The 26,556-nt window shown below is 37.5% G+C and overlaps 1 protein-coding gene and 1 long non-coding RNA gene across 3 annotated transcripts in view; both read right to left on the bottom strand.

Moving 5' to 3' along the window:
• Positions 1-1,005, bottom strand: part of LOC115031552 — a 1,313-nt gene extending 308 nt beyond the window's left edge. The window contains exons 1-2 of the long non-coding RNA XR_003837218.1: positions 90-1,005; positions 8-48 (exon numbers count right to left, since the gene is read on the bottom strand). This is a non-coding gene — a long non-coding RNA (uncharacterized LOC115031552). The remainder of the gene's footprint in view (positions 1-7; positions 49-89) is intronic.
• Pde3b (phosphodiesterase 3B) overlaps positions 1-26,556 on the bottom strand; it is a 122,657-nt gene that overhangs the window by 11,466 nt on the left and 84,635 nt on the right. For both annotated transcript variants that reach the window (XM_021167016.2, XM_029480048.1), the window contains exons 5-11: positions 21,470-21,576; positions 19,240-19,450; positions 18,631-18,704; positions 9,204-9,343; positions 7,473-7,610; positions 4,691-4,802; positions 3,054-3,167 (exon numbers count right to left, since the gene is read on the bottom strand). In XM_021167016.2, the coding sequence (XP_021022675.1) occupies positions 3,054-3,167; positions 4,691-4,802; positions 7,473-7,610; positions 9,204-9,343; positions 18,631-18,704; positions 19,240-19,450; positions 21,470-21,576 (896 nt within the window). The remainder of the gene's footprint in view (positions 1-3,053; positions 3,168-4,690; positions 4,803-7,472; positions 7,611-9,203; positions 9,344-18,630; positions 18,705-19,239; positions 19,451-21,469; positions 21,577-26,556) is intronic.

The following is a 26,556-nucleotide window of genomic DNA, read 5'->3' as shown; positions in this document are numbered from 1 at the left end:
AAGCTACCTGTGAAGTAGACAAAGTCCTGCCCATAACCAGGAAGCTACCTGTGAAGTAGACAAAGTCCTGCCCATAACCAGGAAGCTACCTGTGACTGAACCTTCCTGGGAAAGGGAAAGTCAGTTTTCCCCACTGGAGCATAAAATTAGGTACACCAGTCACACTCCAGGACAGGCCCTACACCCAAGGGTAGTTAACTAAAACACATGCTCTGCATATTGGGGGATGTGTTTGTGTGTGGTATCTTGTTACCTTTTCTCTAACTAATTTTCTTTTTTCAAAGTTTGATGTGATTTTCTTTTTGTTGTTATTTTTTCTTGTTTTTTGAGAGACAGACAGACAGAAGGAACAAGTAGTTGGGTAGGTAGGAAGGTGAGGAGGGTCTGGGAGAAAGTAGGGGAGGGGAAAGAATATGATCAAAATATACTGAATGAAAAAAAATTATGTATAATAGATATAGAAAAGGATCAAAATGAATAAAACTAGGGAATAAAATCTGATTTAAAAACCATATGAACACGAGTGAATCTGATGTATCACCAAACAAAGCTCTTCATAGAGGTGCTACTTTTCAAAACTCATCTGAAGAAATGTTTCATGTCTTGCATTGACTACAATTTCTCTTTCTCTTCTTCTTCCTCCTATGAGGCTCTTTACAATGGAACAGAACAAAAAGCATGAACACACAAAGGCCTGAAACACAACTACTTCAGTACTACTTCTCTGTTTCCTTCTGATAGAAACAGTGTGTTTTCCCCTCTCGACTCTGGTCCCTAACACCTCATTACCTGCTTCTGTGTCTTTATATTAGGTAAGACTAAATGGTCAAGCTATCATTGCTGCTAAAGGGATTGGAAGAGATTCCAGAATGTAAAAGGTATTATAGTAAGCAGCACATAAAATACAAGATAAGAGATACAAGATGTCCTCAGTTGTGTTCATCAGTTAGAAATAGGCCTTGTCAAAGTCCAAATGATCTCTTAATCATAATTTGAGTCACTATATCACAAGAATTTTTAACATGACTTTAATGCATGAATGATAATTTAATTTTACAATGTTCATTATTTTCATACTGTTTATGTTTTCAATATATATTGAGTTTTCGAAAACTGTACGCTTAACACTCCTTACAACAGTTGTTTAAAAAACAGCTAAATATATGGATTATGTAGGCAAACTGCTACTAGCAAGACTTTAATTATTAATATAAGGTCAATACCTTGAACATTTCCCTGTGTTATAGCCACCATGGATTCCCCCTTAAATTATAAACTAAATTTTAAAAATAAAAAATAGCAAAATATATCCCTATTAAACTAAAACAATTAGTTGAGACTAGTGATGCAGACCTATACATGTCAGCACTTTTAAGTTCAAGGACCATCTGGAGTACATAAGATATTGTGTTAAAATAAACAAAAGCAACAACAAAAATGTAGAAAGTGAAACAAAACAAAAACTCAGTAACTACTTAAAGCTTAGACAGAAGGCTCTTGATAACAGCAGTACATATAAATTTGACAGAAACCTAACATTAAAAAGGCAAAGATTTACAAATTGTTCTGCAGATTCAACACTATATATAATCAAAATCCAAGCTCGCTTTTTGAGCATAAAAATGTAAACTGAATATATAATTAATGTATAAATACAAGAAACTGAAATGGCCAAAATCACCTCAAAGGAAAAAAAAAATAGAACACTGCAACATTGAGAACTCATACTTCCTAATTTCAAAGCATATTACACAGCTCAAGTGATAAAGACATGGTACTATTATAGAGAGAAACACAAATAAAATAAAACTGAAAGTCCAATTTGATGCTTCTGACTTTCATCCAGGATGCCAAGAGAGCACTGCGAGTCGGCTATGCACTATGTATGACACTGGGGACTTCCTCACATGTTAACTTATGTTCACAGCATTTTTATAAGGTAAACCACTGATGTCATAGCATTTAGGAGTCCACTATATTTAAAATGTATGAAGAACTCTTTAATAGATGCTACTAAGAACTCAGTATTGTAGCTCAGTAGAATGTTTGAGTAGCATCCACAAGGTCCTCAGTTCTTTTCCTGACATTACAAAAAAGGAAGGGGGGAGAGAGAGAGAGAGAGAGAGAGAGAGAGAGAGAGAGAGAGAGAGAATGCATTCATGAGTGCAGTATTGTAGCTGGATTGTGAGCCATCCAACAGGAGTGCTAACAATGAGTCTGAGCTCTCTCTTACCTGCTGAGCTCTCTCACCAGCACAAATTCATTGCTCTCCGTCAGCAGGAGCTACTCAACACTATCTCCCCAGTGTTAAAGTAAAATGAAAACAGACTACAGAATGTGCAACTCGGTATCCCATACAATCTCTACTCTGGTAGGTCTATTTTACTAGCGTATTTTATGACCATAAGTTCAAGTAAGAGAGATAGGAACTTTATAATACATAAAGCTAATTTAAACAGTAGTATCTATGTGAGGGATAGTATAAACTTTTTGAAACATAATTTATAATGTTTGCAAATGTTTTTAAACATTCCTTACTTAAATATCTCTGTCTCCCTTTTGTTTGGTATTATTATTTATTTTAAACATATATAATAGGTCTGAAACAAAAATTATCAAACTATCCAAGACCATGGCTATCTTAGAAGACTGAGAAGAGAGGTAGCAGGTTACATACAGTAGTTCTGGACCATGAGCTACATCTTAACATGGGAACAAGTTTAAAATTTTATGTCAAATTTTTTTGTTTGTTTGTTTGTTTGTTTTTGTTTCGAGACAGGGTTTCTCTGTATAGCTCTGGCTGTCCTGGAACTCACTTTGTAGACCAGGCTGGCCTCGAACTCAGAAATCCGCCTGCCTCTGCCTCCTGAGTGCTGGGATTAAAGGCGTGCGCCACCATGCCCGCCTTATTTTATGTCAAATTAAGCTTTGTAACTTACACAATCTTTTATGTGTACCAAAGTTTACTTAAAGAAATTTTTTTAGATATTAGATGTACTTACATAAGACAGCTAATTTACATAATTAAAGTCAAGATTGGTAGAAAGAAGTACCTGCTTTGGTTTCCGTTTCATGGTTATTATGGATCTGCGGTAAGCCAGGAATTGGTCGGGTTGTCAAATACCAAACAGCGTGTAGGACATCTGTGGCATGCACACGATTGTGATCTGAAGTTAACAAAATACTTTAGGTTTGGCATAAGACATTTGAAAGTGAAATTTTCTTCTAGCTAAACTATATCCCAACAAGTAAGGTATTTCCCACAATTTTATTTTAAGATATTCTGATATACTAAAAAGTACTCTTTTATAAGGTTTCAAAGAAAATACAGAAACATAGTAAAGGCCCAAAGAATACACAGGAAAGACAAAGATAATTGAAAGGTATTGAAAAAAAATTATTGATATTTCTATTGTGTTGATTTTATAACTTTGGTGTCTGGATTATGGAGACAAAATATAGAATTATTTGGGGAACAGGAAAGATGACCCAGTGGGTACGATTACTTCCTGTGTAAAAATGAAGATATGAATTCAGATTCCTGTACCCAAGTGAAAAGCTGGGCATAACTGTATGTATACTGCAGTCCTAGTGCTTGGTAGGGGTGCTGGGGGTAGGGGAGGTGAGACAAGAGGATAAATGGAGCTTCCCTGTCTCCAGAAAAGATACAGGTTCAGTAAGAGACTATGTTTCACAGAGAGTGATACAGAGGACACACAAAGTCATCCTCAGTCACACACACACACAAATATTTTGCTCATTGAAGAGTTATATATTCCATATACCTATGTTTTTGGCAAAAAAGCGAGAAATACTAATTTCTTAAATATGGAAATAAAAGATTGACACACTTTAAACTACAAGGCAGTATTATGCTGATTTAGGAATAATGTACTATGTATGTGTTCATATGGGGGAAACTACTGAAAGGACTAACAAAGAAAACCATATATTTCATATTAGAAATTCAAATTATATTCAGTACAAAAAATTAAAAATCATTCCAAAAATCAGTAGGAAATTTAAAGTAAAAATTGTGTGTGAGTCTTAAATATTTTTAAATGAACAATTTTCTGAAATTGTTTATTAAACATTTATAAGTACTTAAAAACATAAGGCACATAATAAGTGATATACAATACACACACACAAAACACATACACTGGGCTTGTTCAGTCAGTAAAATGTTTTTTTGCAACCATAAAGATTTGAATTTGAGCCCTAGAACTCATATTTAAAAAAAGAAAGCCAGGTCCAGTGGTGTATGCATGTTAACTCAATGCTGGGGCAGACAGGAACAGAAAAATCCTTGGGACTGGCTAGCCTGCCTGGCCTACTTGCTAAGCTCCAGGAAAAGTAGACCTCAGTTAAGTTGCATGTGCACGTACACACAATGCACACAAATACATACACCCAAAATTTTAAGTACTATACAACATTTAAGTGAAGAAAACTGATTATGGATACATATCAATATTATGATCCACTCTATAAAAGGATTAATAAGTAAGGTTTAGAAGCATATATCAAAATTAACAAGTCAGTTATTAACACCAAGTAACAGGATATAAATATTCTTTAAAAATATCTATTTGAAAATTTCTCAAATGTGTATTTCCAAACATATTTCAGGGTTTATTTGAAGAGAAAGACAAATTATTAGAACTTAACCAGGTATACCATTACTCACATGGAATGTCTCGGTAGCCATTTTCTAATGCACGAAAATAATTCATAAATTCTTGAGTGGGAATTTTAAATGTTTCCAATAAACCAGTATCTTGAAATAAAGTATACATAACCTAAGTGTAAAATAAAATGAAGTTCACTTTAAAAATCAGAATGTCTCTCTGTAGCTCAGTTTGTGATATATTTAGAAAAAGGACCATGTATATATTTTATTTTTCTCATGTATTAGGACTGAACTCCAGGCCTCCCAAATGTCAGGCAAGAACTCTATTCATTAAGTTATGAGATCTTCTTGGTTTTTAGGGTAGAGTCTCTTTAAGTTGTTTAGGCTGGCCTTAAACTTGACATCCTCCTGCCTCAGCTTCTCAAATAACTTGGATTATAGACTGTGGCACCAAGCCCACCATACTGATTTTATTTCATTTTTGGGGTAGAAGGGCACGTGTGCATGTTTCTGTGGAGTTCAGAAAAGGTTGTTGAGCTAATGTTACAGGGATTTTTGAGTCACTGGGTATGGGTACTTGGGTCCTGGGTACTGGGTACTGGGATCCAAACTCAGGGCCTCTGGAAAAGCAGCAAGTGCTCATGATTCCTGCACCATCGCTCCAATCTATCAGTGCATTTCTTGTAAGTTTGTTCATTATAAACTTCCCGAAAAATATTTCCCCAAGCAATAACAAAGATATCACCCTTAAGCCCTATGAAAACCAAAGAAATTTTATTACACGTATGTCCCAATTTAAATTTTTTCTTGACTTCTCTTTAGCTTTTTATTCCAGATTTATTGAAAAACATTACAAATACTAATTTATAAGTGGTTTTTAAAAAGTCTGAAAAAATGTATTCATCATAGTTTTGGCCCTAAGGAATTCAATGGACAAACCTCCTATTCCTGCCACATTAAGTATCCCTTTGTTTTGTATTTTGTAGATAAGATAATAAGGGAGTTAATGAGAATCATATTTTAACTTTTATTTGCTTGATGTAATTGTCATTTTGGAGGTTTACCATGGAAAGAGTTCACCCTGTCTAGTTCAAACTCTTCTCCAAGCTGACAACTCTCAACTACTCATTGAATTGCTCTGTTTGGCCTCAAACTAACTCCAGCAATTTGTTCTAGTCTTATGGCTCCTTCTTAATCTCTGGCCTCAGCTGCCTCGCTGACTTGCATGAACTCACAAGAAAACTACACTGCAATGCACTCACTACACTACATTCAGTACACTGCACTCACCACACAACACTTAGTGCACTGCACTTACTGTGCCAGGCTCAGCACTGTGTTCACTGCACTACACTCACTGCACTGTGCTCCCTGCACTGTGCTCCCTGCACTGTGCTCCCTGCACTATGGTGCAGGTTTTTCCCTGTCCAATCACATTAGGGCAGTGGCAGGCCTGCAATTGGACAGGAAAAGGGAGGTGGAGCTAGGAGTTGGGGGGACAGAGAGGTCAAAGGGGAAGAAGAGGAGGAGAAGCCAACATGGAGACAGATGAACAGGAAGGAGATTCCGATTTCAAGTGGTTTTAACAGCCACAAGCAGTTTTCACAAGATTTTCACAAGATTTTCACAAGGTTAGAATAACTGGGGTAAAGCTTTTATCACTATCAACTGGCTCTGAAATTATTGTATTGGCATCTTGTAAATTGTGATCTTATTGTTATATAAATCTGTTTGGATAATAAGTCATGTTTCTACTGGGTAACGAGGTGTTGAGATGGCTGATTGTAGGGTGTGTGGGGTGATGAGTGGAAGTGAGATGAACTCGCTAACTGGGAGAGAATAGCTCAGTGGTGAGTACACGCCCACCGTGATACAGTGTTGTGGCCTGCTTTTACCAGTACTAGAGCAGGAACACAGACTGATGGGGCAGGAGAGATGGTGGGACGACTTTTTTAATATTTCCTGCAACAACACTATACTCACTGCACTGTGCTCACTGTACTGTGCTCACTGCACTGCACTCCCAACTTACTGATGAAGTGACTGACCTGCACCAAACACAACTACACTCAGCTGAACTGAACTGACTCTCAACTGACTCAACTTCCAACTCACTGATAAACTCACTGAATGACCTTCACTGTCCCAGCACTGCTCTTAAACAGCTTTTCTCCTGAGAGTTGGGCATATCCTATCTCTGACTCATTCTGTCAAATTTTCTCTGATTCATCCCTTTATACTACCCCTCAATTAGATATCACTGTTTGAGATTAAAGATGTATATACTAAAGACATGTCTGCATTTCAGTCAAATCATACAGACCTAGAAGGTCTTTGGATGTGATCAGAGCAGCTATGTTGCAGAATTAAAATTTGCTTTATATAGGAAGATCAATTATTATATAGAATTATTAAGTAGAACTCTAACTCTTAGTTCATTTATGAAATGAACTATTCACCCAAGCTCTAGGTAGGAAAGGTAAAAAAATAATATTCACATTTTATTAGTTAGAACTAAATTATCTTTCAAGTCCTTTCAAATCTCAAAAGTCAAGAAAAAGTAAAATTTTATTACTATGTTAGCTGAGCTTAAATCTCATTAGTATACTAAAATTAATGATTTTCACATATATTTATATATGGCAAATGTCAATAACAGCATAGGGTATATAACACATGTGTATCATGTACATTTAACTATATGTTTTGAAGGCTACTTGAAAGATAAATTTATTGACAATGCCATTTCTGAACTTGTACTTAAACCAGTAAAATTTAGATTTTGCTTTTATCAATATCTGAAAAAATATAGTGATAAAGTAGAGATATGAAGACAAACCTGACTGAGAATCCTTCCTGATTTTTCTCCCATCTTTTCTACAAGCTCAAAAATCTGAAAATTCCAGTTGTTCATCTTTTCTATTAACGAATCATAATCTTCAACTAACATCGGGTCCAGTGACACTTCCTGATGGATCTGAACAAAGGAGAAAAAAAACCACTTTACCTTTTACAGATATTTGTTTTTCATTGAACTTAAGGCATATATTTTCTTCAAACCAATATATCTAAAATGTTATCATTTTAACATATAGTCAGTATTTTTTAAATTTATTATCATATGTTATGTGTGTGAGCATACATATTTTTAAATCCATATCTAAATAAGAATGCTTAAGAATGGACATTAACAACAGCTAGCTATCATTTCTGTAGTGGTTTTCTCAAATATTCTTTCATCTTGACTTCTATTTCTTCTCATTGTTAAATGCCATATCAAGACTTTAAACACATCTTCTTAGCATCAGGAGGCTGATGATATATTCATTATCGTTGTTAATATATTATATAATTAAGCTTATTTTCAAATGATTGTAAATCTAAAATCCATTATTTTAATTTTAGACATTTTATGTACCAAAGCATAAGAAAAAAAAAATCCTTGTCTCATAACAGTGGTACTTCTTACAGAATACTATCTCCAAGTAATTGAATAGGATTTCATCCTACAAATTTCAGTACTGAACTTGAGGAAGAAATGGAACTATTAGAAGTAATCATTCTGTTTTAATATTTTGTGTGTGTGCATTCACACATGTGACAGTATATCTATGGAAGTCAAAAGATAATTTTTCAAAGTTATAGTTCTCTCCCTCCAACATGTGGAGTCAGGGATGGAACTCAGGCCATCAAGGCTGCTCAGCAGGCAGCTTTACCACTGAGCCAACTTGCGAGCCCATGTGAATAATTATTCTCTTTATTTTTCAATAACTATGTACATGCCTCTGCATTTAAAAAATATAATTAGGAAGTAACAAAATGAAATATATCTACTATAAAATTAAGTAAATTTTTCATAAAAGAGAAAAGCTTTGTGTTCATGGATAATTGGCCTACAACTGTTACTCATAAACCAAGCATTATTCCATTAACTGTGACTTCTCAGTAACAAAATTAAAATTCCATTATACAGATAATGATGTTCTGTTTAAGAATAATGCAGCCAGTGCTTGTCCATGCCACATTTCACCTGTAACATAGTGACATTAATCAGCTTCCAAACGCTGACACTATTGCATACACTAGCAAGATTTTGCTGAAAGGACCCTGATATAGCTGTCTCTTGTGAGACTATGCCGGGGCCTAGCAAACACAGAAGTGGATGCTCACAGTCAGCTATTGGATGGAACACAGGGCCCCCAATGGAGGAGCTAGAGAAAGTACCCAAGGAGCTAAAGGGATCTGCACACCCTATAGGTGGAACAACAATATGAACTAACCAGTACCCCGGAGCTCGTGTCTCTAGCTGCATATGTATCAGAAGATGGCCTAGTCGGCCATCAGTGGAAAGAGAGGCCCCTTGGTCTTGCAAACTTTATATGCCCCAGTACAGGGGAACACCAGGGCCAAGAAGTGGGAGTGAGGGGGGGAAGAATGGGGGGGGGGNATGGGGGACTTTTGGGATAGCATTGGAAATGTAAATGAGGAAAATACCTAATAAAAAATATTTAAAAAAAAAAAAGAAAGTGTCTTTTACATTTAACATAGTGACACTGAAAGTGTCTCTTACATTTGTTTGCTGTGCCTCTTCCATTAGGTGACTATCACCTTCCAAAAATAACTCCCTGCCGGCTTTCTTCACGGTCTCTTCTTCTTGGGTTTCCACAATGTTCAATCGTTCTTTTAAGAAAACACTGCTGTCTTCTTCACCTTTCAAAAATATATATAGTAATAAATAGAAATAAAATGTGCCTTAAATATGTAGCTTCATTACAAAACCTGGTCACTGATGTAAAACTCTTCTGACAGAGTGAGCCATACTCCAGCTGAGGCTAAAGCATCTATCCACACTACAGAGTCTACCTGCTGACAGGGGTCTTACCCTCAGATGACAAAAACATGTCACGTCTACTCACTGATGACAGGATGGGGCTGGTAGCTTTATAAAGTGAGAAACAAAAAAGGACAGTCCCTCTCAGGAGACACTGCTTACCAATTTGGTATAAACAATCCTCATATGATATTATGAAACAAAAACTCTAAATTCATAATTATATGTGAACACAAGAAATATGTAAAATTTCAACCACAAAATGATAAATTCTGAGTTATTTCTCTGTTTATTTGATTAATAATATTCTTTTTTTCAAGTTATATAGAAAAGCAGAGTAACACCAGTAGCCAAATATTATTTATTCACATTTTAAACAGTTTTTGTCTCATTTATAACAACCTAAACAGGTAATTTTCCCGTGAGAGATTCATACACTGTAAGCAACAATAAAAAACATAACTACATACAATGCGAGTGAGTTCATAAACACAAAAATGATCAATGAAGAAAGACAGGGAAAAAGTCCATACCCTGTTATTCACCTTATGAAATTCTTTTTAAAAGTCTCAAAACTGTTATTTTATCCAGTGAGCTGGCCATGCCTGTCATACAGCCTAGCAATCTAGTTCAGTTCCTGGGACTCTTATAAAGATGGGAAGAGAGAACCAACTCACCAAGTTGTCTGATGTCCACATGCATGCCATGGTATGAAGGTCCCCCACCCTAACCTGCCATCGTTCACAAACACACAACACATTTAAAGTTTTCATGATATGCATGAGTGGTACGCACGAGCACTGAGACAGGGAAGTCATTTACCTTAGGGGCACAGCTGCAAGGGTGCATAAAGGGAAATTTTAAGATAACATTAAGTTTCTAGATCTGGGTACAGATTGTACAATGTATAAAAATTCATCAAGCTTTAAACTTATGTTCTATATGCTCTTCAATAAATAGAATTTTTAAACTTTCGTTCTCTTTATTTCCTGAGATGGCATCTCACTAAATTGCCCAGTCTCCCCTCACCTCATCCACACTAGAGGCCTGGCTAACTTTTAAAAATAAACCTAGTTTTTTTATTTGTGTGTGTGTTGGGGGAAGTGTCGTGTGTGTATGTGTATGCATGCATCTCCCTTTATAACATGGGCTAGCCTAGAACTGTAAATATGTAGCTCAAGCTGGGCCTTCAACTCACAGCAAGCCTCACGTTTCACTCTCCCAAGTGATGGAGTCACAGACATGAGCTAGGATGCTGGATTTTCTGAGTTCTTGAGTGTCCTCTCTAAGCAGGGCAGTGTCCCGTGCCTATAATCCTAGCTACCACAGAAGCTGATTACTACGAAGAAGCCAACATGGGCAACTTTGAGAGCTACCATCTTATAGAGATCGAAAAGAGATAATAAAATGTACTTCCTGAAGGCTAACTTCAGAAGTAGGTTCAAAACCTGATGTTTGTTCTTAAACATAAAATATTGATAGTAACTAAATCAACTTATCAGATCTTAAACATAAAATGTGATTTAAAGATTTAATCAATTCTATACCTAACATACTGAATTACAGCAAACATTTAAGGTTAGAAAGTACTATTGTTTATAAAATACTATTTTCTAAATAAAACACGTTCTTTCATAAAAATGAAACTTTGAAGACAGTAGTGCCTCTATATCTGAAGCCCCACTTTCCAGTTTTAGTTACCCATGGTCAACCACCATCCAAAACGCTGCATGGAAACATTTACAGAAGTCATGGCCTCAAACTGCGTGCATATTGAAACGATGCTGACACCTCACTGTCCTGTCCAGCTCAGCCAGCACCAGAACCACTTCTTCATCCAGTGTATCCAAGCTAGACAGCTCCCACCAGTTTGACACCTACTACCCACCTCAGTTATCAAGTCAACTCTAGAGGACCTGCAGTGCTGAGAAGAGTACCGTAACTTATTTCACATAATAATGCATATGGGAAAGGGGGGTATAATATTCAAATAGTCTCGGTAAATAAGGGCAGTCATGACAATGATACTCTAAACGAGAAGTTGGTTTCAAATTGTTGCTGCAAACACCACACAGCACACATCTTGAAGCTGAGCTGGAAGCCAGCTCCCTGCTGGATAGACAGAAGGTGCTATGCAGGCTTCTGGAGGAGAAACAGCATCAGTGGTCTATCCCAGCTAACTATGAATTGCAAAAACGGCAACAGCAACCCCGCAGGCAAGCTGTGCCACTACTGGAATAGTGGCAGGACTTTAAGGGGACAAGCAATCATTTCCTGGTTGCATGTGAAACCCCTTCCATGAAGAAGATTTCAAGCCTGGTACTGCAAACCTGATCAAAGTTCCGTGACTTGGGAAAACTTAACTAGTGTTGAGTGGCTCAACCGACATTACATTAAACTGCCTTCTAAACACCTATATTTATACTCAGACAAAAGCTACTCTCAGACTTGGTCAAGAAACTTCTCTTTACAGTGAGTGACAGTGAATACAAAGACTATTTGATAATCAAAGTAATGAGGAAAATAGGAACTTTGAGTACTTAGCCCTAAACAGGACATTTACACCACTTTCTCTAAAAGTTAGGGAATATCATTAAAGAGAGGAAGAAGGAATGTTAAGAAAGGGAAGACAGAACAGCCACTGCAATCACAAATACAACAGTTGTAGTTGCCTCCACTGGGTGAGCCTGTACAAGGCTGGTCGGGTCAACAGCCAGTAATGTGTGGGAGAAGAGTTCATGGGGCCTTCCTCCCGTGTAGTGTCCTTTGTATGTCTGGCCCTTTAAAGGATCCCTAGCTGCTAGTCAACTGAACCTTTAAAAGAATTGCTTGATCCTATGGCCAGTGCCTGCTGCCTCTTGGACTTCTGGGAAGGATTTAAAAAGCCAGCAGTGCCTGAAAAAGGAAGAGTAGTAAGGACCAGGTGGCAGAAGAGTAGGTTTAGAGAAGACAGTTGGTGCAGAAAGAAGATAGAGTGAGGCTAGAGAAGGAAGATAATGGTGCAGAAGAGAGTGAGCAGAGAGAAAATAGGAGACAGCAGGATCTGAGCTGAGCCAGAGAAGGTATTGGTAGCAGACAGTTGGAAGTGAACTGAGCTAGCAGTGTGAGAAGAGAAGACCTGGTGACAGTTGAGCCAGGGGAAACTGGGAGAAGGGACTGTTTAAGCAGACTGTTGGAGAACTGAGGGAGGAATGGCTGGGAGAAAGTTTTGAAGGGGTTGGGCTGGAAAGTGGGTGAAGGGCTGGCCATGTAATTAAGAGAACTGGTTACTGTTTGTAAGAAAAGGAGACACTAAAAGAAACATTTAAGGAAACAACACATATTTTACATCTCTTTGCTGATCTGTTGCCTCTAAAAGACAAGGGGTACAAGGGGATATCTTCAGATGTCTACCTACTAGTTACCCCACCAGGCTCCACTAGAATGTTCCCTACTCATGGTTAAACACATACACCTGCTTAGACTCAGTAGGTCACAAAACACAGACATAACTGGGAAAGGGATCTATGTGGAGGGACAACAGGGACGAGAGAAAAATAAATGGGTATGGGATTAAAAATCCAATTTAAAATTCACAGACATTTAATGTGTATTAAATGATTTTTTTTAAAGCAATTTAAAAAACTGAAAATTCTGGCTGCTTTTTTGGCAGGAGTGCCCAGGCTAGATTTTAAAATGGATGCCTGTTGGCCTTCCCATAGGCTTCAAATTAATTGGTTATATTCTGAAAGAGGAGGAAATGGGAACTTCCAGTCTACAATGTCACTTTATTCATATTCTCTTCGAGGAGTCATAAGACTTCTTGCGAGTCCATGGTATTGGTAAATAAATAAGCTCTGGGGAGGGAGGAGTTGTTGTAATGCACTTGAGAAATGTGTGGGATGGGAGTGTTGTAGTCCTCTTCGGAGAAGAAACTGACGTGTCTGTAGCTGAACCTGTAATAACCAAAAACTGGAAACAACCTAGATGTCCCACAATAGAAGAATGGATAAAGAAAATGTGGTACATTTATACTCGGCCATTTAAAAAAAAAGAAATCATGACATTTTGGAGGTAAATGGGTGGAACTAGAAAAAAAAAAATCATTCTAAGTTTGGCATCGTAGACCCAGAAAAACAAACCAAAAAAAAAGGTATATATTCACTTATATGTGAGTATTAGCTGTTATATCATGATAACCAAGCTATAATCCATAGAACCACAAAGGTTCTATGTAAGGGACTAAGGTGTATAGATAACTCTCATTAGAAAAAGAGAATTGAATAGTTATGGGTGGATGGGAGTTATAACAGAAGGAACAAGTGGGGAGCAGGTTGGGATAAGTGGTGTGGAGAGGTAGGAGGAGGGAGGGACTATGAGGACAGCTAAGATTAGGGCCATTTAGGGGTAGCATGGAAATCAAATACAGTAGAAGCTTGCTAAAATAAATACATATATGAAGGTGATCTAAATGAACTTGCCAAATAACGGGGAAGACAAAGTCCCAATTTGCTATTTCTTGTCATCAAATGAAGCTTCCAATGCTGGGATTGCATTCCATCTAATTGAGTTGTTGGCCAAAGGGGTCTCATGGGAATCCCCAAACAACCCAGGCCAAGACTATATATTTGCTCTCCACAAATTGACAGTAAGGCCCTACTGTGGAAGACAACACCTACACACCTCACTGAACATGAAGAAGTCAAGTCAGTGCCTTCAGAGAGCCTTCACCCCTATGGGCTGGAGTCTTTGCTACAGGAAGGTTCTCTGTTTGCTACCAAACAAGAACTATAATAACCAATCCAGCCACAAACCTTTGAATGGACAATGGTGTTCTGCCTGCAAGGTATGCTACAGTGCTACAGAGCTGTGGGAGTAACCAATTAATATCTGATTTGACTTAAGGCCCACTCCACAGATGGAACCCATACCTGATACCGCTTGAGGAAGCAAGAATCAAGAACTAGATAGCCCAGGGAATTAGGGTAAAACAAAAATTACTGTTCTTTTATTTTAAAAAAATGTAGCAATAAAATGACTCCTAATTACATTCTGCTATATACATAGATTAATGACTTGCTCGATCATCATCAGAGAAGTTTCTTCCTGCAACAGAAGGGAACAAATACAGAGACCCACAGCCAGACAATATGCAAAGGGGGAAAGGTCTTGGAATACTCAGCCCTAAATGGATGTCTCCATCAAATCCTTCTCCTCAAGGCTCAGGGAACCCCACGGAATAGGAGGAAGAAAGTACATGAGCCAGAGGGACTGAACAGAACAAGACCATCTAAATCAACATGATCAAAGCTCATAGGAACTCACAGAGACTGAGGCACCATGCATAGGACCTGCATGGTCTGCGTCAGGCACTCTGGGGCCTCTGTGTATAGTCCATGGATTCCAGTTTAATGTCTTTATGAGATTGCTGAGTGTTCTAAAAAGTGGGTCTCTGATTCTTGTGCCTTGTTTTCAGCTTTTCTCCTGTTTGTCTTGTCCAACTATGATGCATTGGGTTTTGTTTTATCCTATCATATTATAATCTCTTAGAAGAATTTTTTTTATATTGAGAGACAGAAAGGGAGTGAATCCAGATGGGAGGAAAGGTGGGGAGGAACTGGGAGGAGTAGAGGGAGGGGAACGATAATCAGGATATATATTATTTGAGATTTTAAAATCTATTTTTAATAATAGGAAAAACAATTGTTAAGGATTTCAACTTACTCAGATAAAACCGAAAGTCCTCTAATCTCAAAAAACATGTAAGAAAATTTGCAGCATAAACTATTTAGCCATTTGAAGTTTAAGATAGAAGAAATGTTTTTGACTGAGTTTCTAGAACATAAACCATTCTGTGCTCTGGTGAGAAACAGAAATTACTATATAAGTTGAATATAAAATTCACAAACATCTGAAGCCTGCTAATTACAGATATAATGCCATAATAAACAAGAATTTTTAAAAAATCCGCCTGGTAACACTTTCACATGAGTGCTGCCTACCTTCACATGTACTCAAGTAGGAATCTCCCCTCAAAGACCAATCGTTCCAGAGAATAATGAAAAGTAGTAAAAAAAATATTTCTTAAGAGCTGTATTAATTGTAATTCATTCATTCATTCATTCATTCATTCATGCAAGGCCACCATGTCTGGTGAGAACACTATAGCAGAGTATCTCATATTGATGGCTTATGAACAACAGTTTACTCTCATAGTGTAGAGGTGACAGAGTGCAGCGGTGTCCTGGTAAGTTCTCAGGTTTCACAAGGCCAGTTTCTCATACAGTAGAAAAGAAAGCTACAAAGTTCTGTGAGCCCCTCTAAAGGAAATCATCTCACCTTCATCATCTGATTCCCTCCCAAAGGCCCCAACACTTCAGGTGTTAGAGCCTGAATTTTGGGTGAATAAAAGAAAATTTAGCTTGTACTCTCAGTGTACAAATAAATATTTTTAGTAAATAGAAGGTTACACAACTATCATGTCATCTACTTTTAGAACACTCTCATCATCTACACAACATCCCTCACCGATGTTTGTTGTTAATCTCCATTCTCCTTTTAGATAGATCTCAACTGTTCTGACATTATATACATTTACATTTTGAGGATTTCTTGTAGATGTAATAATATTTATTATACATGTATGTATAAAATATAAGTATTTTGAACCGGGCTTCTTTCACTTAAAACAATATTGTTTGTGTTGTTGGTCCATATATCAAAAATTCATTACTGTAACTGCTAAACACAGTTTACAGACGTATGCCTACAGCATTATCGACTCACATCTGGAGTTTGTACAGCTCCCACACCTGCACTATGATGACTAAGGATGCACTGTGTGAGCTTTCTCCTGGTCTATTCTGGACTGTAATGCTACTGAGTCACGTAAATCTACATGTAACTTTTTAGAAACTGGGTCCAAACTCCTCTGCACCCTTTCACAAGTGACTCTCCCTTTGACTTTAGCTATTCTACGGAGAGTATTGCTGTGATCTGTGTAGTAGTAATTGCATTTCCCTAACAATGTCAGCCATCTTTTTCTATTTAATTATCCAGTTAGCTTTTTTTGTCAAATGACTTTCACTGAAATACTACCACCCTCTCCTCCTACTCCTCCTCTTCATGTTTTATTTGTTTTATGTTATTTTTTGACACAGGTTTTACTAGGTACCCAGGCTGACCTCAAATTCATGATCTTTTTGCCCCCTCTTTCTGCATTCATACTACAAGTACTTTTCTCCATTTTTATCTAAGTAGTCTGACATACTACTATTAAATTTTTAAAGCTCTTTATACTACTTGGATACGATTTCTATTTAGACAAAAAATTTGCAAATATCTCCTGTTACTCTGGATTTGTTCTTTCATTTTCTTATTAGTACCTTTGAATAATAATCCCTTTTATTTCCTTTTTTGCCTCCTTCTTTAGGTACCAGTGGGTACTGAACTAGGAACTTGTTGGTGGTGGTAGGTAAAAGCTCTACCACGGAGCTATATCCTCGGCCCCCTTTTTACTTTTAAATTTTAGGGCAGAGGACTAGGGGGATGGCTCAGTAGTTAACAGTACTGGCTGTCCTTCCAGAAGAACTCGGTTCACCTTCTGGCACCCACATGGTGGCTCATGGCGGCTATGGTTAGTTACCTGTAACAAAAATTCCAGAGAAACCAATGCCTTCTTCTGGTTCCCATAGGCAACGGATGCACACAGTGCATAGACATACATGCAGGCAAAACATATACACATAAATTTTTAAAAGTTGGAAGTTTCAAACAGGTCTCGTTAATTTTCAGAGAATGGCCTTTATCTATTGTCTAGCCAGGCTGGCCTTCACTCTGTAACCCAGGCTGTATACTCCCCAGTAGCTATCAAAGCCTGCCCCAACAGGTTTAACTAAGCTTTAAATTGCTAAAGCCAATTTTTTTCTATCAGAAGTGGTAAATTTTGTACTTAAAAATTATTCTTCCCAAATTTCTCTCTTTCTAAGTAAAATGTAAGACCTTTAGGAATGGTGCTCAGTGGTAGAGTCCTTGTCAAATATTCACAGCGCTCTCAGCTCAAACCTCAGCCACATAAACAATAAGTTAAATATAATAAAAAATTAAAGGATAATATTATCTCTTGAATTACAGATGTTAGCAGTGGATATAACTTTTATCAAGTTGAGGTACTATCTAGTCTATTGTAAGTTTGGTTCTGTCCACAAACAAAATTGTTATTGCTTCTTTTCTCTCTGGACACCATCATGTGATCTTATTTCCCTCTTTATTTGGTATATATTATTTATTAATCTTTGGATACCCCATGAGTCTTGCATTTTGGAATCCCATGTGACCACAGGGGACATTTTTGCATTTGCATGTGAAAGCTATCAGTCTGTTGCCTGATCTTGTGATGACTCTATGTGGTGTTTGAGTAACACAAGTCAAGTGAGTAAGCTGCAAGGTTGTGTTGTTTTGGGAAGTGTGTGTGTGAAGGATTAGTCAGTCTTCTTTTAAACAACCTTATCAGATGTAAATTACATAAACAAACAAACAAACAAATAAATATGTTTTTAAAACCTGTTGAGTTGTATACATTTAAAAGTGAACTTTATAGTCCAGAAAGGATTGGTAAGAGCCTATTTCTCTGTTACCCTTTTGCCTAAGATATAGCCTTTTAGAGATTATACATTCCATAACAATTTTTTAAAGTTATGGAATAGCTAAAATTTCATCAATAGCATTTCTTGTGTGAGGGTATAAAATGCTTCCTAATGACACTAATCATTTCTCTCAATACCATAAAACTACATAATCCCTTTCAAACATAAATTGTGTGGTACAGGTTTCCACATTACTAATTTCACTATTTATTAAAACTAGCCATAACCAAAAACTATATTCATCTGTACAACACATTTCTTGCTCTTAAAAATAGGCCCAGCACCTGTCACTCGTTAGTCACTCTTACTAATCCTGGAGAACAAGTAAAAACCACTGTACTGCCCACCATGGAGATAAGGAAGTGTGAGCTGTGATGTAATCACTGTGGAGTATTCACTCAGCACATGTGATTCTCCTGCGTTTCACCCCAGCACCACAGAAATCAAAAACCCAGAAATGTAAAACTAAGGACATGGATGTTTAAACAAGCACTGTAAAACTAGCCTTGAACTCAAAATACATATAACTAATGCATTCTCACCTGATTTTTCACTGTGGTGGTCTGCACCATCGGGGTCACATGTTGAAACATATTTGAGTATTTGGTGTCCACAGCTAATAGAATAAAACAGATAAATATATATATGATAAATGAAGTTTTTGTTTTATTTAACCTAAACATAACTAGGAAATCTGCCTGAATTTTAAATGAGATCTCAACTGTAACATATCCTAAGATGTTAATCTGTGCATGAACCTGAATGGTATTATTTAGGAAACTCCTGTGTCCTTAAAGGAAATAACATACTTTTGAAAGTCAATAGCGGTGTCTAAGTTAAAACCCTGTATTTCTAAGAAGACGAAATCAACAAAAGACTGCAAAATAACCACTAAGTGGTATATATTAAATAATTCTGTTTACTGAAACAATATGAGGAGTAAAATACCACTGTATTTCACCTCAGATAGAGATTATTTATCTGAGAAATAATAGCACTAAACTGAGAAAAGCTTTATTTAAAACTACTACATATATCAAGAGGATACAATTCTAATATATCCTCCACTTATAATACAGAATCAGAAAACTGCTAATTCTTTTAAGAGAACTTGGGATCTAAACCAGAAACAAAGTGGCTATGGTACTGACCTGCTACACAGATTGCTGTCAGAGTTCCTAAGGTACTGATGGAAATCTGCTGCATTTGATACACTGCCCAGTGATCTATGTAAAATAATATTTGGCTTAGTAAGAAAATCAGTGGTATCAGGAAATCCTATGGGTGATCGATTAGTTAGAGAGCCAGCAGACACTGGTACATGGCTTGAAGAATTCAGAAGACTGAGGCTGGGCAAAGCACCTAAAAATTAAGAGAGAGGATATATAAGTAAGTATGGATTTATGAGTATGCATTCACTGTATGTGTTTGAGTTTTCATAAAGAGCATTTGCCTCCTAAAAAATTCAATTACTTAATAAGTTTGTACCTATGCTGGGCTTTGATACAGTCTAAGAATTTAAGCATCTGGTATATTTGTCATTATTGATCACTACTAAGTAATTAGTAGTTATCAGCCTCTGGCATAACAACATATACAATGTAAAAACTGAGTTCCTTTAAACATCTATCTGCACAGCAGAAATTTTTTGAGTTCACATGGGTCTTGATCTTTTATATTTTATGAAAGGCCTGTGATTGCAAAAAAAAAAGAAAAACAGATCAGCTTTTACATTCTATTAAAAAAAAGCTTGACTCTCCACATGACAAAATGTACTGAAATTTTTTCTTAATTCATAATATTCAATATTGAAAAACTAAAGTTCGTAACAACATCAAGCAAACTGACAAATTTATACTAGCAGAGGGATGGGTCCTTTTAAAAGAAACATCCACGAGTTTCCACCTCATTCAACAAACACTTAGAGACTACTTTATGCTAAAAAATGTGTTGAATTTCACTATGTTCATAGCAGCCTTATTTATAATAGCCAGAAGCTGGAAAGAACCCAAACGTCCCTCAACAGAGGAATGGATTCAGAAAATGTGGTACTTTTTCACAGTGGAGTACTACTCAGCTATTAAAAATAATGACCTCATGAAATTTGTAGGCAAATGGTTGGGATCTTGAAAATATCCTGAGTGAGATAACCCAGTCACAAAAGAACACACATGGTATGTACTCACTGGTTAGTGGATATTAGCCAAAAAAAAAAAAAAAAAAAAAAGAAGCAAAAGCTTGAAATACCCATGATACAACTCACAGACCATATGAAACCCAAGAAGATGCTACAGTCCTACTAAGAAGGGGGAAGAAAATAATCTTTGAAAGTAGAGGGAGAGAGGGACCTGGGAGGGAGACAGGAGGGGGAGGGAAAAAGGGAGCCAGTTCAGATAAGAGAGATGAAGAACAGAGGGTCAGGAATTTGAAAGGAGGTATATATAGCAGTGGGAGAGGGGGACCTAGGGATAGCCACTAGAAAGTCCAGATGCCAGGGACCCAAGAAGTTCCCAGGACCCAACAGAGAGGACATTAGTCAAAATACCCAACAAGGGCGAGATAGAATCTGTAGAGACCATATCCAGTGGATAGGCATGGCCCCTGGTTGAGGGCCACCCACCTACCTTAAAAATAATAATCCAAAATTGCTCCTGTCAAAAGGAAATGCAGGGACAAAGAGTGGAGCAGAGTCTGAAGGTAAGGGCATCCAGAGACTGCCTATAACTGTCAGGTTACAGGCTGGGAATTTTCTACCCTCATACTAAATATTTTACCACAATTATCATTTTACAAAACCAGTACACTTTTCTAAAAAAATTTCTCTTGTTCTGGATCTGTACCTATTTCAAGTCAGTAAAATAATTTTTTATGTTCTATCGAAATGCTAATATCTATCAAAGTATATAGTACATATATGTTGAAAATCTGTTTACTGTGTGAACTAACAAATGGACCAAGTAGTAGTCAACACAAATGACAATATCATGTTAACACACTATATGATATTCAAAGTTTGTGAAATGAAAAGTATGTACATTACTGTATGGTTTGAGGGCTCTAATGTTTAACTTAAAAAGAATCGTTTGTAGCTGGGCGTGGTGGCGCACGCCTTTAATCCCAGCACTCGGGAGGCAGAGGCAGGCGGATTTCTGAGTTCGAGGCCAGCCTGGTCTACAAAGTGAGTTCCAGGACAGCCAGGGCTATACAGAGAAACCCTGTCTCAAACAAAAAAAAAAAAAAAAAAAAAATCGTTTGTAAGCCAGGTAAGATAATGTACACCTAAGTTCCAACTACTTGGAAGGCCGAGATATAAAGAGCCCAAGGGTGCAAAGTCTGCCTGTCCAACAGTAAGGTTATTTGTAAAACAGGATCATTTCTTACCAGCTCTTCTCAGACCTGCATGGTGCGTCAGTGACACAGACGATGACCTCTGCTTTGGAATTGTAAAAAGATTTGAACTAAAAGGCCCATTTAGGTGGCATCCATGACTAAAAGAAAGAAAAAGTAAGAATTTTTAGATCATAAAAATTCCTTTTATTTCCTATTTTCTCTTTGCAAATCAATTAGCAAATTAATACTTCTACACTCCAACATAGGACGTCTGCCTCAGACCTAGAGGAGAACCAGTAAAGCTTTTCTATTAAAAGAGCAAAATAATAAATGCTTCTGACTTTATAATGTTTCTGATGCAATTTCTCAGTGCTGCCGCAGTAGCAACGAAGCCTGTGAATACTCTAAACTGGCTCGCGTGGGTTCCCTCATGATGCTTCTCACAAAGCACGATGGAGCAGGTTCGGCCCAGCAGGTGTAATTTATTCATCATTTTGAAGGTAAGTTATCACCTGGAAGGCTTCTTAAAACAGCCTGCTTCCATCCCTCAGTTTCCAATTTGTTAAAGTCTTGGATAGGCCAGGTTAATATGGTTTTCTAACAAGCTTTCAGATGATACAGGTTGTCTCCAGATGTGACCTTAAACATATACTGACTGCTACTCCTGTAAGTCACTTATTTAGCAGGCATTTTTCTAAATAGTTATAAGTATGCCAAACTTATCACAGCAATTGAGCAGGCCTTAGGACTACATTCATTGTCTACTTGCTTTCAATTTTTATTGATATAGGCTCTGTTCTCGGTAAGCTTCTCCCAGCTCCATCCCGTCCTTCCTGCTCTTTACTCAACAAGGAGCTACTTTTGACCTCGTAGGTACTGATTCATATTTCTATTATAAATGTTTCCATATTGGTCATAATTATAATGCTTAAAGATGTTTAGGTGGTATGAGTGCATGTGTGTAGGCGTGTTCATGTGTATGGGCACATGTTTGTGTTCACAGGAAGGTACACTTGCATATGTATAAGCAAGTGTGAGGAGGCTTGAGACTGACATATGGAATCTTCACTGATTGATCTCAACCACACTCAAGTCTTACCATTGAGCCCAAAGCTTGCTAATAGGGCTATCCTAGCTAATACATTGATCTCGGGATACCTTTTCTCTGCCTTCTGAGTGCTGACATTACAAATGAACTTCCAACCCAGCATTTATATAGGTGCCAGGAATCCAAACACAGACCCTTATACTTGTATAGCAAGCCGTTTTTTTCACTGAGCCATCTGCCCAGGCCCTAGAGATTAATTTCTCTCATTGATCTGTTAGTTCCTTTTGGGTCTGTGTCTTTTTCATATCCACATTCACTATAAATATAGCACAGTATTGATAAAGGTGTTCAAAGGATTGGAGGGGCAAATAAATAATAGACTCTAGGTTTTTAGTTTACAACATATAGATCTTGTCTACTGTGCAATTTTGAGTGAGTACTTTCTCTTTACAGCATCAACATCGAAATTCAACATGGATGCCAGACTATACAGGACATTTTTAATCAGCCATCTGTCTTTAAAGATTTATAGTAGTGTAATTACAAACCCTGCACTGTAACTGAAAGACTTCAGTAAGCATGGCTAGAAAGTGAGAAGTTTCATAAAATGGGAGGGGAGTTAGGGAAATCCACAAGCTGAACAGGTTACTTCTTTCTGAACAAAGCTGCTTCTCTCAGAAGCTGACAGCTTTTGCTCATCATTTGGTTATTTTGTCAAGAAATCTAACACAAGTTGTTTTCATGTAGAGAGCTTTCCAAATTATTTTCAATGCTCTTTTTTAATCAACAACACTTTTGCTGTTTCTGTTCTGTCTTTCAGTGTAAGTTACCCCAGTGACTCTTGTTACCCACATTCCTTGAAAGACATTGATTTCCATCTTTTCCAAGCAAGACTGCAGATTTGTCATAAGGTAATAACAGATTTTCAACTTCCAGAATAAGTGTTCAGAATCATTCTATAGGTATTAGTAAGGCATCCCAAAACTTAATGATTAGAAAAGTCATACAATCACGCCTTCCTTAAGGAAGATCAAACAACTGGTAAAGGACACTAAAACTGTCAAGGAGGCTAACTCAATAGCCCAAGTGGCTTGTAGCAAAACTATAAAATAGTGTGGGTAAAGTGATAAAGGGAGAAGATGAAACATGAGGCACCATTACCAATAGACTTAACTGTTATCTGCGGAATAAGGTACAGGGTACAAAAATATTAGCAACTATTCAAGGTAATTTAACTTTAGAGACAATCCCTAACGCAAAGGAAGATAGAATTATACCAAGAAATCAAGGCCAAAAACAGATAACAAATTTAAAAAAGACATCTGAGGGATTAGAAATTTGGTTTCAGTTATATTCAGAGAGGTTTAATACTGTAATCATGTTAAATTCATAGTCAGGGAAACTGTAATCAACCACAAAGCTGAGTTCAAATCAAGACCCAAAAACCTAGGATGAGAGAGAACTATAACAATATCAAGGTGAATGCAGAGAATGCAGAGCTATTGCAAAACATCCTTAAGTTTCCTGGATAAAAGTATCACTGCTACTAATTGACATCATTTAGTGTATGTCTTTATGATGGTCACATGACTTTTTAAATTAAATTCTCTAATGTTTACTTATCATTCAATGATTTAGTCATACTACACACCACCCAAATGTTCAACATCCATTTGTAGCTAAAGGCCACAACTTAGTGCAGATAAAAATATTTGTCTCTGCATTAATTTATTTTGTATAGCATGGATCCAGAGACTTGTATTACAAAAAGGGGTGGTTGTTACTGTTTTACAAATTCTTGACTGTATCAGTTGTGGTCTCTATTGCTATGATTAAATGCCATGCCCAAAAGTGACATGGAGAGGAAAGGGTTTGTTTATATCAGCTCATAACTCTCAGGTCACACTCCATCACTGATGGAACACAAGGCAGGAGCCTGGAGGAAGAGGCCGTGGAGGAGCGGAGCTCAAAGCTTGCCCTGCTGGGTTTGCTCAGCTTGTCTTAGAATCCCCAGGACCCAATCAGCCCAAGACTGGCACTGTTCACAGTGAGCTTAGCTCTCACACATTGACCAGTAATCAAGAAAATGCCCCACCAGCTTTGCCTAAAGTGCCTGATGGAATTGAGGTTCCTCTTCCAAGATGACCCTGCCTCGTGTCAAATTTATATAAAACTAGCCAACACACTATGTTGTCCCAACTATGTATAAAGAACACATGGAAATGTATTATGGAGAAACTCCAGCTTCTGTATACTAGAAAAATTATATTTAGCATTTTAGGTATATGTCTGTTTAAAGGAGAGACATATCATAAAACCAATTACTTTTTTGGCTAAGTTTCTAAATGTAAAAAATATGAATCTGTTTCAATATGTTAACTGAATCCAGAGAATCTGTGCACATCAAAAACACTTCTCAAGTGAAGATGAACATTTATCTAGATCATATTTTAATTATCTGAGGCAGCACTTAAGATAAAAATGAGTTGAATTTAATATGTGAAACATTTTTTAAAGATTTATTTATTATTATACATAAGTACACTGTAGCTGTCTTCAGACGCTGCCAGAAGAGGGCATCAGATTTCATTACCGGTGGTTGTGAGCCACCATGTAGTTGCTGGGATTTGAACTCAGGACCTTCAGAAGAGCAGTCAGTGCTCCTATCTGCTGAGCCAGCTTGCCAGCCGATGTCAAACATTTTTAACTGAAAATATATTGCCATACTGCAAATGTGAACAGTAAAAACAAAAACTTAAACCCAACTAGGTATTTCCAAAACAATAATTCCTTCCTATGGCAAGGAAATCTGTCTTAGCTCATTTCCCCTTTCTTATTTCATACTGGCCTGTTTCATATTTTCCTTTAAAAAAAAAAAAGAAAAGTAAGAAAGAAAGAGAAAGAGAGAGAGAGAAAGAGAAGAAAGAAAAAAGAAAAGAAAAAGAAAGAAAAGAAAAGAAAAGAAAAAGGACTGACAGAATCAGAGGTGAGGAGGACACAATATCTGTCCCAGCACCAGGAGTAACTAAGCCCAGCGGGACCAGGCAGCAGGAACTCCTCCAGACCAGTGGCAGGCACAAGTTCCTTCTGGTCTGTCTGGGCCAGTGCCCTAAGCACACCTTGGACGCAAACTCCATAGCCAGTCCCATAACACCCAGAGGCAGCTCCACTCCCAGGTGCTCTAACACACCCAAGATCACAGCATCCCAGGGGCTTGGTCACACCAGGATCTCAGGATCCCGGGATCCAAGGATCCCAGGATCCCAGAATCACAGGATCACAGAGACAGCTTAATTCTGAGGAGTTCTGACACGAGGATCACAGGAAGGATGAGCTCCAGCTAGATATAGCCAGGGCAGGTATCACTAGAGATAACCAGATGACGGGAGGCAAGCATAAGAACATAAGTAACAGAAACCAAGGTTACTTGGCATCATCTGAACCCAGTTCTCCCAACACAGCAAGTCCTGGATACCCCAACACACCAGAAAAGCAAGACTCAGATCTAAAATCACTTCTCATGATGATGATAGAGGCCTTTAAGAAGGACATAAATAGAGCCGGGCGTGGTGGCGCATGCCTTTGATCCCAGCACTTGGGAGGCAGAGGCAGGCGGATTTCTGAGTTCAAGGCCAGCCTGGTATACAAAGTGAGTTCCAGGACAGCCAGGGCTATACAGAGAAACCCTGTCTCGACACAAACAAACAAAAACAACAACAAAAAAGAAGGACATAAATAACTCCCTTAAAAAAATAAAGGAGAACACAGGTAAACAGCTAGAAACCCTTAAAGACAAAACAGGCAGTGTTGGTGAATGCCTTTAATCCCAGCACTTGGGAACAGAGGCAGGCGGATTTCTGAGTTCGAGGTCAGCCTGGTCTACAAAGTGAGTTCCAGGACAGCCAGGGCTACACAGAGAAACCCTGTCTCGAAAAAAAACAAACAAACAAACAAAAAAATCCCTTAAAGAATTACAGGAAAACACAACCAAACAGGCAAAAGAAACGAACAAAAAACCATCCAGGATCTAAAACTGGAACTAGAAACAATGAAGAAATCACAAAGGGAGACAACCCTGGAGTTAGAAAAC

The sequence above is a fragment of the Mus caroli genome, chromosome 7 (genome assembly GCF_900094665.2).
Source record: "Mus caroli chromosome 7, CAROLI_EIJ_v1.1, whole genome shotgun sequence".
Lineage (NCBI taxonomy): Eukaryota > Metazoa > Chordata > Mammalia > Rodentia > Muridae > Mus > Mus caroli.
This window is presented reverse-complemented; position numbering and strand designations above follow the sequence as displayed.